Here is a 12,997-nt window from a genome sequence, read left to right on the forward strand (position 1 = left end):
ACAGCGCAATCTGAACCGCCAGAACCAGCTTTCCCCTTTCTCTATTTGGGGGTTTGTCAAGAGTTAATCTCGTGGCTAGGGCATTAGATCAACTAAGTATGATCCAAGGAACAGTCATACCAAGCAATATCACCTAGGATAAAAACGCAAACTCACTACACATACTTTCCCATAATTGTGTAGAATTGCTTATAATTAACTTTCCCCCTTCAATATTTTTTTTAATATTGATCCTAGCTAAAAAGTGTATAGAATATTTTTTGTAGAAAATTTTATGTAGATTACTTTTGTGTTAGAATATTTTTCGCTATGGGGCACCATTTACGAGTTATTGACGAAAAACTATAAAAAGGGACCTTTAACCCTCTCTACCCTTTAGCTTCACCCCCCACCCACCAATACTTTTTTTAGTATGTTGTTTAAAACACCATTTTCTACAACTATGTCAAAATTCGCTTATAAATGAGTTTGGAGGCCTGCTATGCAATGATATACGTCCCATTTTATACGTGTTCTAAAATATTATTGTAAATAATCTTTATCACTCGAACTTAATAAAATGTTGCATTACAAGTGAGAATGTTTTTCGTAGACGTAAGATACATTAATCTGGGAAATAAATGGTTATCATAGTCTAAAAAAAGCAATGTTATTGAACAAATTTAGAAAAAACGTCATCACCGTACATATGGGATCATAACCGTCCATTGCTTGAGAGCCGGTGATGACGGTTACGGTGTTGACGATTTTACGCATTTTCGTAGATTGTTCTAGAACACTAACATTCATAGCAACGACAGCGTCACACCTGGTATGTTCCCTTGGAGTCACATTATCGTAGGTAATTGATTTTAATATCAGACAAGTACTTACTGTAAACTTCTCCTGGATGGTTATGACGCAACAGCGTGACAAATCACTTTTTGAGGAACAGATTTCTCTATTTTTCTGCTTAGCGCGCGCATAAGGAAACGTGCACTCACTTTCGCTGCTTAAGCCGAACTGAGGAAGCGGGCGGGGGTACGCGGCTATATTTTGCTGTATAAATACATAACTACCTCGACTTTGACAATACGCTGACGGTGTTGACGAATACTCGTGACAAAACTTTATTAAATTTTTAAAGTACATACTCTGTGACGGAATAATTTTATATTTTTTTATATGTAAAACAAGACCTTGGGTGATCTAAAAATTAAAAAAAAATCGCAATCGTACGTTAGGTATTCGACAATTTTCACCACAAACCTAGAGGTTCAGATTTTTTTGGTAGACGGTGATGATTTTAGACACATGAATCATTTTATATAAAAAAAACTGTTCATTTATCGGAGTTGTTAATTGAAGGAACTTTAAGATAAGACCACTTAAAAACAAATAAAAAAGTTGCAATACGTAAAACTTACTAGTTTTTTTTATAAACACCGAAACGTAACTTTTCGCCTGAATTTGAAATCCACCCAAGCTAATGTAAATAATAAAAGAGGCGCATATATGTTTATAATAGCGGACCGATGGGTATTTTGTCGCTAGCAGACGGCTCAACGCCAGAACAGGAGGGCAATGACCTTAGCGAAACGATGTTAACGTCCAAAGATCATGCGTCAGCGCAGATCATATGGCCGGTGAGAGATGCGCTGTCCCTATCGCACGAAGCGGATGAGTTAAAGCTATCTCCCGCGCACGTTACGTCGCCTCGAGGTACTGCGAAACAGATTCACGGGGACGGAAGGAGCTCGAGTAACTCGACCGAAACGAATGGTAATAAGGTTGATAATTGGGTGGAGCTGAAAGAGGTTAACGATAAGGAGGATCTGTCGGTAGCAACAACGAAGCAGGTGCAGGAAGCGGAACATAATAAAAAAACTTTCGCTGATTTATTAAAGAATGGTGATGAATGGAAACAGCCAAAAATAGACGAGAAATGGGAAACTGTACAAAAAAGAAGATGGCAGATATGGCACGATGGAGTTGCAGTATTGTGGCGAAAATCTGTGTTTCTGAATGTATCAATAGTGAAATGCGTGAGTGTGCGTTTAGCGGCGATTAGGATACAAATGCTAGTTCAGCTGCACTAATATTCAGCCTTTTATATGCCGGTGAATGCGCATGAGAATCTATCATCTTTTACTGAGTGCATGGGTGAAATAAGTGCTATAAGTGAAGACAATCCTGACGTTGAAGCGATTTACATCTTAGGTGATGACTTTAATGCACACCCTAACGAGCTGTTTTATAGCGAGATGTTACAGTTCTGTGAGTCACAACTATGGACTTGTGTTGACCTTGAAATGTTAGGGACCGACTCAGAGACATTTACTTTCACCAGTGAAGCACACGGTTGTAACAGGTGGTTGGATCACTGCATTGTCACAGAGGCAGCGCGTAAAACAGTGCGAAATGTGGAAGTCAAATATGACGTGTATTGGTCCGATCACCTGCCGCTTGTTGTCGCCTGTGACCTAGATAGGATGAATATGAAATGCACGCCAATTACGCAGCGTCATAACGGTGTGATTTGGGGCGAAAGACAGGCCTCTCAAGTCGAAATGTATCACTCCATTTGTCACTCTGAGCTAAAACTACTTGACTTTCCAGCTGAGCTAAAGTCGTGTGCGGTTAAATTATGTAACGATCCTGAGCATAAAGTAGCGCTAGATAACATGTATAGCTCCATAATTAACACGCTAACGGAGGCGGCAAGAAGGTCGAGTAAGGCGAGGAGGAGCAAACAAGGTAGGCAAGTAGTTGGCTGGAATAAATACGTAGCTAATGTTGGGATGCGAGAGAAAAATTCTTAATTTGGGTAGCTGCAAATAAGCCTAAACAGGGTGCGGTATACCAAGATATGTGCGAAACCAGAAAGCTTTTTTAAGTCCAAGCTGAAATGGTGCCAGGACAGGCAAGAACAAATAAAAAGTGATATTCTCGCCTCTAACCGGGCCGCCAAGGACTTTAAAGCTTTTTGGAAAAACACTAATGAAATGAATGTTCGGCCTAGTATCCCTGTCACCGTGGGCAGAGAGTGTGATAGGAATAAGGAAATCAATAGCCGATAATTTTAGCAAGGTATTCGCGTTAACCCCGCTGCTCAAATCGTCCCTTAAGGAGGTGAATAGTGCTGATACTATCGCTGAAGAAATTTCCCTGAGCTTTACTACCAAAGAAGTTACAGACATTATCAATTCCATGCAAAGGGGTAAATCGCCGGGGCACGATGGGCTCAGCATCGAGCACCTCAAATATGCAGGGGGTCACCTGCCGCGTATTTTGGCTGTGTTTTACACGCTTTGCCTTAGGCACGCGTATCTACCTAGTAGGCTTACTCAGACAGTAGTGATCCCGCTAGTGAAGAATAAAACTGGAGACTTATCGGACATGGGTAACTACAGGCCCATCTCACTAGCAACAGTACTAGCAAAAGTGCTCGACAGCTTGCTTAACGCGCAACTATGTAAACATGTTAATCTCCATGACGCACAATTTGGGTTTAGGCAAGGTTTGTCGACGGAAAGTGCGATCTTGTGCCTTAAGCAAGCTGTCAAGTTCTACAAGGATAGAAACACGCCAGTATATGCGTGTTTTCTAGACTTGTCCAAAGCCTTTGACCTGGTTGTTTATGATAGACTATGGGAAAAGTTTGAAAGAACCAGTCTACCAAGAGAATGCATTTCATTACTTAAATATTGGTACAAAAATCAGGTCAATAGAGTGAGATGGGCGGGTGTAGACTCAGAGGAGTATAAACTACAGTAAAGGGGTAAGGCAGGGCGGGCTGTCATCTCCAATCCTGTTTAACCTATATGTTAACGAGTTGATTGAGGGTCTCAGCAGTAAACGTGTCGGCTGTCATATAGGAGACACATGTTTCAATAATATCAGTTATGCGGACGACATGGTCTTGTTGGGACCGTCAATCGACTCGTTCGATCCGATTCGCGGAACCTCCGAAACACTACACCCTTCGGCCAGAAGTCTGCGCACTCGACGGTTCCCTGCAGCGGTCGCTGTACGCGCATCACATAAGAGTTGAAGTGCACGTAGTGGCGCGATCGAAACTGGAACACTTTCAGCGTGTAACCGGCCTTCTGGTGTAGATATGAACCCCACCACTCTAGCAGCCGTGTCGGTGTAATGCAGGCGCGACACATACAGTGCGACACTGGGTGTAGCAATCTGCAAGTCGGAATTAGGCGGCTCGGCTGTATCACACTGTCTTACGAGGCGCCGTATGCGTCTTCTTTTTTCTTAACACCAGTGTTAAATCCTCCTCATCTACAATGGCACCAGGAGCTTCCCTTTGGGAGCAGGAGCTTCTCTTCAGTACCCTAGCAGTAGTTCCTTCAGTACGTCAAGTATGGAGCTGATTGAGATATTTGTGCGAAAGGAAATGTTTGAGCAAACTTATCGACTATCGTGGTCAAAGTATAACTTCTTCGGCACGTTTTTTAGATGTGAGACGTGATCTAGATATATGTAGGTACCTATAATAATAATATTAGAGAGTTAGACCATGAAAAGTCTGCAGAGATTTTGATAGCCCACGCAGTGCAAGTGTTATTTTAAACGTCAAACTTCTATGAAATTATGAGGTATAAAAATAACCCTTGCACTGCGTGGGCTATCAAAATCGCTGCAGACTTTTCTTGGTCTAACTCTACACTAATGAGTAAAGCAAATCCTTCCAGTCTGTCATTCTGTCTGACATTAATTGTTTGTATGCTCGTTGCCATGGTTACGTCAAAACATTTTAAAACACACAGCGATTGACTGCCCTCAGCAAATTACACACACATTGATACGTAAAGACAAATTGACCCAGGGCTGCTTGAGTCAGCAAAATCCTAACCACTTGGATATTATACTTTTAAACTTTTATATTGCGTCTCAACTACTTATCCAAAGACAAAGAATACTGAGTATTACACACAAACCATGCATTGCACATACACTTGTGGGGTATCAAATAAAAGCAGATTAAATAAATCAAAATGACGTGAAAACATATTTGTTTTTTGTGTTTAAGCTGCAAATATTTTAATAAAATAAGATAAAATATGTAATTCTGAACAACAAAAACGTTAAAGGAATTAGTCAAGGATCTTTTCTGTGTAAATCATGGGATTTGATTATTACAATTTTAAAGCCAAATTAACGTTCACATCTTCTGGCGGTCGGTCATCTTTAGTGCCACTACCCTAAATCATTTTCTAATTTTCTGTCCTGTCGGGCATAGAGTTACGAGAAGACAATTAGAAGAATTAGAACCGTTGATTGAATACTTAGGTTTTTGACTTTTGTGTTCTTCAAAGCATAGGTACTCTACAACATAACTAAGCCAAACGGCCTAACCGTAAATAATAACTTAAAACTCCCCGTGGTTAAGTAATGAAGTAAAATTGTCAGTAAGTATTGAAGTAAAACTGTAGTGTGTGGGGAGAATGTCATGATCGGACTGGACCAAATGTTGGAATGTCATGACAAGTCATGTGCTCATGTCATTACAGTCTACATTGTACTGGATCCGTTGACGACTGGGTGTCTAACTTTATATACCGGGTGTGGCCTGTAACATGAGCAAAAAATTAAACTGTAGGCTGTACTCCTAATACAGACCAACATTTGTTCAGCGACTTTTAAAAATAACTTGTGGTTTGATTTTTAATACACTTTAAAGTTTATTCTAAGACGCAATGTATTGCGAATTCTGTTATGTTTAAGACGTGACAAGCAACGTCAATCACAATGATATGGCGTGGCGATGGCGTAGATAATATTTATTTTGTATGAAAAATAGGGAGTCTAAATACTTCATAATTTTTAAAAGTTGTTGAACAAAAGTGTCACCGTTTGAGGAGTACAATCTATGTTTTAATTATTTGCTCGTGTTACAGGCCACACCCGGTATAAGTATTAATTCTTTATTTTATTTTTAAGTTACATACTGTTACTAACCATAGTTTTGATAAGTCCTGTAAATATGTAATTACTTACTAACAATTTTATGGATATGTATGTCTGAATTAAATAAATGAATTGAATTGAATTGAATTATTCATGATAGTGTCGAGCCCATAGTACGAAATATAATTTGGTAATAATACCAGTCGCTTTTCGGTGAAGGAAAAACATCGACTTATCTCAATAAGGGCTAGTTTACTCACTAGGTTGGAAGGTCAGATGGCAGTCGCTTTCGTAAAAACTAGTGCCTACACCAATTCTTGGGATTAGTAGCCAAGCGGACCCCCGGCTCCCAGGAGCCGTGGCATAATGCCGGGGCAACGCGAGAGAGATGATGCAGTTTGGATGGTAGCATAGTTCCTCTAGGCGTGATGCGTGCCCGTGCCGTGGTGCGCTTGCTGCCGACAGACTGTCGTGCCGTTCTCGGTTTTGTATGGGGAATGTTCTCGCTCGAGAATATTTCCCATACCTAGTAAACGGAGAACATTCTCGAGAACGGCATAACTATCTAGGTGCCGTGTCGAACATGTACGTACATCCTGTAGATGTACGGGCAAAGCCGGCCGCACACTAGTGTGCGCTTATGTCTGAAGGGAGTCGTTTCTTTCGTAGTGCCCGTCGTGGTGATGGTGCCATGCACCCATTCGCCACCAACCCAGTACGGGTCTAGACCTGGGTTCGGCGCGTAGAAAACCTGCGTCCTACAAAATCAAACATTTTATTTAATTTATTAACAGGCAACTAAATCCCACAGATAGATACATACCCACCAATACAAAGTAGTTAATATAGATATAATAATTGTCATCTTAGAAACGAATTATCATTTTGGCAGCACAATAACAAGTCATCAACAGTTACGTGATTACTGATTAGTTAAGAGATAACGAAATGTCAATTTTATAGGTTTACTAATGTACTTATAGGCAAAAAACATTTCCCAAAGTATCACATCGCAAACTATTTTACCCAAATTGTCATTTGCCAACATATCGCAAAAGCCCTTTTTTGTCAAGTTATTGCTTAGCAAATAATTACTTAGTCATGTTTTATTTATTTATTTGGTTATGTAGCATAATTTATAAAACCAAATATCCTAAGTACGAAATTCCTAAAGACAGAACATCGAAAATCAAAATGTCTAATGTACGAAATTCCTAAAGATGCATGTCCTACGGTTAATCATCCTATTTTTAAATGTCTAAAGTATCATACTGCTAGTACACGCAAATACTAACGACCTTTTTACCTACGTTCAGTTGACCTAAGTTTAAAATGTATACATTGCGAAATTTCTAACGACATTTGTCCTACGTTTAGCTGACCAGTACGGCTACCACCAGTTTTGACATTGACATAACGCTCACGTTTAAGTAACTTACTTTCTATGCATCTCGCTCGTACTCGCATATGCGAGCAATAGTGGAAGCGAGATGTACAGAAAGTAAATTACGTAGACGTGAGCGTTATGTCAATGTTAAAACTGATGGTAGAGGCTCTTAGCTTAAAGAGTCTAACGTACGAAACCATATTTTCAAAAAAACATTTCCTTTATAACTTAACTAGACGGAGCTCGTTAGGTTTGTTAGCTAATAGCTTCAGATGCCCGAAGGGTAAACCGCCCAGAAATAGGAGCCCCGCAACTCTGGGTAAGTAGGAAATGTTCTCGGAAATATTGATTTTCAATATATTATCATTAGGCTTTTTGAACGTAGCTATTTTGAGCACTAGACATATTGACTTTCAAAGTATTGTTCTTAGGCATTTTGTATAAAGGAATATTGATTTTTGAAAATGAGATCGTTCGATTAAAAGGGTATTAGGACATGCATCTTTACTTCTCTACTTCTTTTTTTTCTTTGCGGACCCCGTCACAGTACGGGTCTACGGGACAAACGCTAGGAGGATGATGATGAGGACATGCATGTTTAGGAATTTCGTACATTAGACATTTTGATTTTCGATGTTCTGTCTTTAGGGATTTCATACTTAGGACTTAGGACATTTTATTTAGAAATTATGCTACATACATGACCAGTAATTTCTGTACAAAAAGTAATAATATCCCAACAAAAACATAAATTATAAAGGATTTGTCTTGGCTAGTTTTTACGTATATGTAGGCTTATTATATTTATCTATGTTACTTTTCAAATTTTTGTTTTTTTTTTGTAAAAACTAGCCAAGTCAAATCCTTTTTTTTTTCAGGATTTTCTACACAGCAGAGAACTTGGCAGTGGCACCCATATAGATCTCAATTCTTTTGTCGGCGTGTCAACAACGACACATATTCTTAATATTGAACTTGGCTTTCATTTTACATTTATGTTTTTGTTGGGATAAGTGTTATACCAAAGGATTATTATATTTATTACGTATATAAAATTATAATAAACAGCTTGGGCCAGTTGGGCCTTGCCCCGTTGCCGGCGGCACCCTAGGTTGGGTTTTTTATAATGTGTTTATACAGGATCAGTTTTGGACCGTTAGCCATATTTGAATATGTCATTATAGATCAGCAGTACCTACAACACATTATTGATAAAAAGTGGTACTTTATTTTTATTTTTTTGACGTTTTTATCCATCAAAAACTAAAAATGTGGTCACTGTACTCGTTTGTTTCGAGTAGTACTATTAGTTATTCTGTGGTTTCGATTCGTGCACTACCACAGAATAACTAATAGTACTGCACTGCCATAGAATAACTAATAGTACTACCGGCACTACTATGGCAAAGATAATGAACTAGGAAGGGATGGTACAATCTTATAGCCAATCAGGTCATCGCAAACGCCTGAATGACAGCAACGTATTTTATGTAAGTCCACTTGCTCATCAAGCGCATCTGTGACCAACGTAAACCAGTACAAGAGCACTCCTTAATTATGCAGTGGGTAGGTTAGGTAGTACCTTAAGATTTAAGTTACAGTGGCTACTGGCTAAGCAAAGTACTATTGTTAGCGGGGTTTGAACGTGCCCTAACTGACAGCGTATGTATGTCATCGGCCACTCTGTCAAGATGGTTTCCCGCGAAAACCTCGGTAGCGTCGGTCTATGCATTGTCGTATATTCAGTCCAAGAATAAATCGTTTCCTCAAGATCTAGTGCGTTTCCCTGTTATTAGTTCAGAAGCGAGATATAAAATATTGAAGCTCACAAAATATTTCGGCCAAATAACTTGATCTCGTACGAAATCGTAGTGTTGGAAGACTTGGAAGTAGCATCATTACGCACAAAATGGACGCGTATCTATTTTGATAAAATTCACTAAGTTTTAGGTCGCGAAGTGTTTAAATGTATTGCACAAATGCCCAGTTAGCAAATGTGTGAATTGTTACAAACAGATAAATGAGAAAAAGTACGTACCTAAGTACAGTAATCGTCTGCCGGTAAATTACGTGAATGAGGCGAGTCAGCAAGACTCGATCACGATTACCAGAGTCAAATGAAGCATTATTAGTATTTATAAACTGTTTTATATATTGTTTTTGCCTTTCCTGAATGCAGGTAAGTATTTTGAATTGCTAAACCGACTGAACGTTTTGTGTGAGTAAAATGTATTACGCACTTACGCATAACCTAACGCGTAAAATGATATGGGGGTTTGTTCTTTAATGTTTGGACATTAACTCCTGTAAATAAATTATGTGCATTGTTATATCATTTGGTATGGTATTGATTGCCTTGGTGTGTTATTTGTATGGAACTTATACTTCATTATTACTAGGGCTCCCGGTATCCGTGTTACACGCCGAAACGAATACCCGTGTTCTTAAGACCGGCGGTGCTAAGAACACGGTTTACACGGAACCGCTGGGAATACGTATCCAAAAACCGTTCCCCAGAAACGTTTCTCAGGTACGTATCTCCGTTTACACGGGTACTTAAGACCGACCCGAACGGATCCGAAGCAGTTTGAGCCAATCAATGCTCTAGGTCTGGGTATGCAAGGTCTAGTATTGAATGTTGACTTCAGATGAACTCGTTTGGCGTACGAATTTTTTTAAATTATTTATAACTGTTTTAACACATGTGTTAATATAACATATTTAACCAACTATACAATACAGGGTCATTTTTGGACCGTTAGCCATATTGTGCGAGGTGATTAGGTAGGCCATACTGAAAAACTTTTTGTATGGGACCAACTCTGAAATCACAAAAATTTTTTTGGCCGTTTCATACATTTTGGTCGAGTGGATGTCGACGTTTTCTATGGGAAGGCCAAATTTTTTTTGGGATGTCGGGGTTGGTCTCATAGAAAAAGTTGTTCAGTATGACCTACCTAATCACCTCGCACAATATGGCTAACGGTCCAAAAATGACTCTGTATATGAATGGAAGAAGGTGTCCCTATTCTATATAGTCTACTATTTTTAATTTTGAACTTACTCATCCCTAGTTTAGAACCTTAATTTTTTTTACTATTATTGCTTTTAAGTTAATTTCATTACATATTACATTTCAATCAAAGAAACACATTTTATATATAATGGTGTAAGTTATATAGTTTCGCGAAGAATAGGTATGCAGACAAATACTACCTACTACTTTGTGGTTATTTGTTATTTTTATCAATTACCTAACTGTTGCGCGAAACAACAAATCAACCAACGAAGCAAAAAAAGTACAGCGGCATTTGAAACGCAGGATTTCACGCGAGAACCTTAAAAACCCATGCTACCTTGTATTGCTAAATACATTAAGATAGATCTCAAAATTGGTAATCATTCATGTTGACTGGGGTCACTTTCACACTAGTGCTCAGGTAATAAATGCCGGCCGGTGGTGTTCCATTCATTAGAACGTGTTGTTTTCCAATACCCTTTTGTCTGATATCGCCGAAAACAAGTAGCGTCCCAAACCATTATCAGAACTGCCATAGCTAATTATAAGCTTTATGTCGGTGTAATAAGGAGAACCTGTCTACACATATATGAAATTGTAACAAATGCAGCGGCTAAAATTAAAGTAGCAAATGTATCGAAGCAAATGAACACGAAATAAATATGACTTTTAAGATATTGTGTTTAGGTAAGTAGGTATGACTCCAGTTCGCCACTTAGTCGGCCAATTCGTAAAATACAGTCTTACCAAGTTACTTTAATTTAAAACCGTTTTGTTGTTTTGTTGCTAAAATTGTAAATAATATTTATTAGTACAGTCTTAAAGTTCATTTTATATGATAATAAGATAATGAATTTTAGAATAGTCTTACTTTTCATAAATTCATACTAAATTATATTAAAAGTTGTAAATACATTACTTATTGGCAGATACACATGATTATTTATTAATTTTTACATGGTTTACTATAATAATACTAAGATGTCTGGCTTACGTAATTTAAAAAATAATTAGATTAAAAAATACACATTTCTTATTGACAGAATATATTCGTAAAAAACTCACACATACAATATACATATTATTAAAAATATAAGAACTGTTTAAAAATATGCAATTGGTAAGAATATTGTATACTTACCTACCACCACCTACCAGTTCATGCATGGCCAGATTTTAACGTGTACAGTCTTTACACTCTTTATTGCTTTTATTTTTTTTAAGCACTTTAAATTTATTGCTATTAAGTTATATTAATAAACCATAAAGTATTAGTATTTGAAGTCTTATATAAAATACTATTTTGATAAGTAGCATAGGTATACTGTATTTCTAATTTTCTACTCGTATTGCAACATTGCAAGCAAAAACTACCTGCTCAGGTAAAAGAGTTCTGTAAACCGTTTATTGAATTTCGACTCTATGAACCACGGAATAAGGTTAAATATGACGGAAACTCGTCATGAATCTTTTGTCTACTTATTTCTAGCTCTTAAGTACGCCGCGCCGGTTCGTTCCTTCGCTACTCGTCAAGGACGTGTCTGGAGCCACGGGTAAATAAGATCCGTTTCTTCGAATACCCGTTTATCCGTGGAGATGGATCTTAATTACACGTTTCTTAATTACACGTGCGGAACGGGCCAGAAAACCGTGTACGTGTTATTCGGAAACGGGTATTCGAAACGTGTAAACGAAACACGGACTCGACCGCGAGCCCTAATTATTACATAAATGCATGCAGAACATGCATTATTATTATTATTCTCTTTATTCAATTAGGGTCTTAGGTTAGGGTTTTACAATGTGAGTATAAAAGTAAAATATAAAAACACTTACAAAACATAACAAAAATATATAAACACATTATAAAAAACCTAACCTAGGGTGCCGCCGGCGGCGGGGCAGGGTCCAAGCTGCCGGTGGTCAGGGCCGCAGAGTGAGGAATCGACGTACTATACGCGCTGTACAAAGATGTACATTTTCTGCAGCTATGCATGTGCACTTTGATCTGACCCAAAACAACATCTCCGTGCAAACGATGCATCTGTACTTTGCCCAAAAAGTAGAGCGTCATCTTGCACACGCATCGCAATTTCCCACTCAACCTAGCTGTAATTATTAATAAGATCAACATTTTGTATTCATTGTAATTTCTAACCTTGCAGTAAAAACTCGCTTCTTATATTTGACATCTTTTCGTTGGTGTTTCGGCACCTCTCCTTACATTTGACATAATTTGACATTCCTTGACAATTCATTGGCATTCGATATTGACATACATTTTACATAATTTTGGTCCTTCGGAAAAGAGACCTTCGGTTCGATTTTTGTCGCCGTCGCCGCGAGATAAATAGTGCCAGAGGTCTTGGAATTAAAATCAGTGACATATTGACATAATACGCGAGTGCTACGTACCAGCATTAGCGTCGAGCATCTAGCATCAGCATTGACATCGAGCATCCAGCATCAGCATTGACAACCTGTATCCAGCACCAGAGTACGGAGAAGTAGCTGCATTTCAAGTAAGATCTTTCCATATTCTAAACTCTTTGCAACTATCGTCATGTCTACCGAGTTAAGAGCGCTATTACATTTCGGCGTTGAGCGAGTTTAGGTATTTTACGCGCTGCGGCAGGCCGTGCGAGCTCAGTACGCCGATCCCTTCTACCACACTCGCACTACAATGA

At 38.5% G+C, this 12,997-nt stretch overlaps 1 protein-coding gene across 1 annotated transcript in view; it reads right to left on the reverse strand.

Annotated features, from left to right (window-relative positions):
* LOC134799712 (uncharacterized) overlaps nt 1–12,997 on the reverse strand; it is a 96,662-nt gene that overhangs the window by 14,381 nt on the left and 69,284 nt on the right. The window contains exon 4 of the mRNA XM_063772148.1: nt 6,498–6,662. Within this exon, the coding sequence (XP_063628218.1) occupies nt 6,498–6,662 (165 nt within the window). The remainder of the gene's footprint in view (nt 1–6,497; nt 6,663–12,997) is intronic.

This window comes from Cydia splendana, chromosome 18, assembly GCF_910591565.1.
Source record: "Cydia splendana chromosome 18, ilCydSple1.2, whole genome shotgun sequence".
Lineage (NCBI taxonomy): Eukaryota > Metazoa > Arthropoda > Insecta > Lepidoptera > Tortricidae > Cydia > Cydia splendana.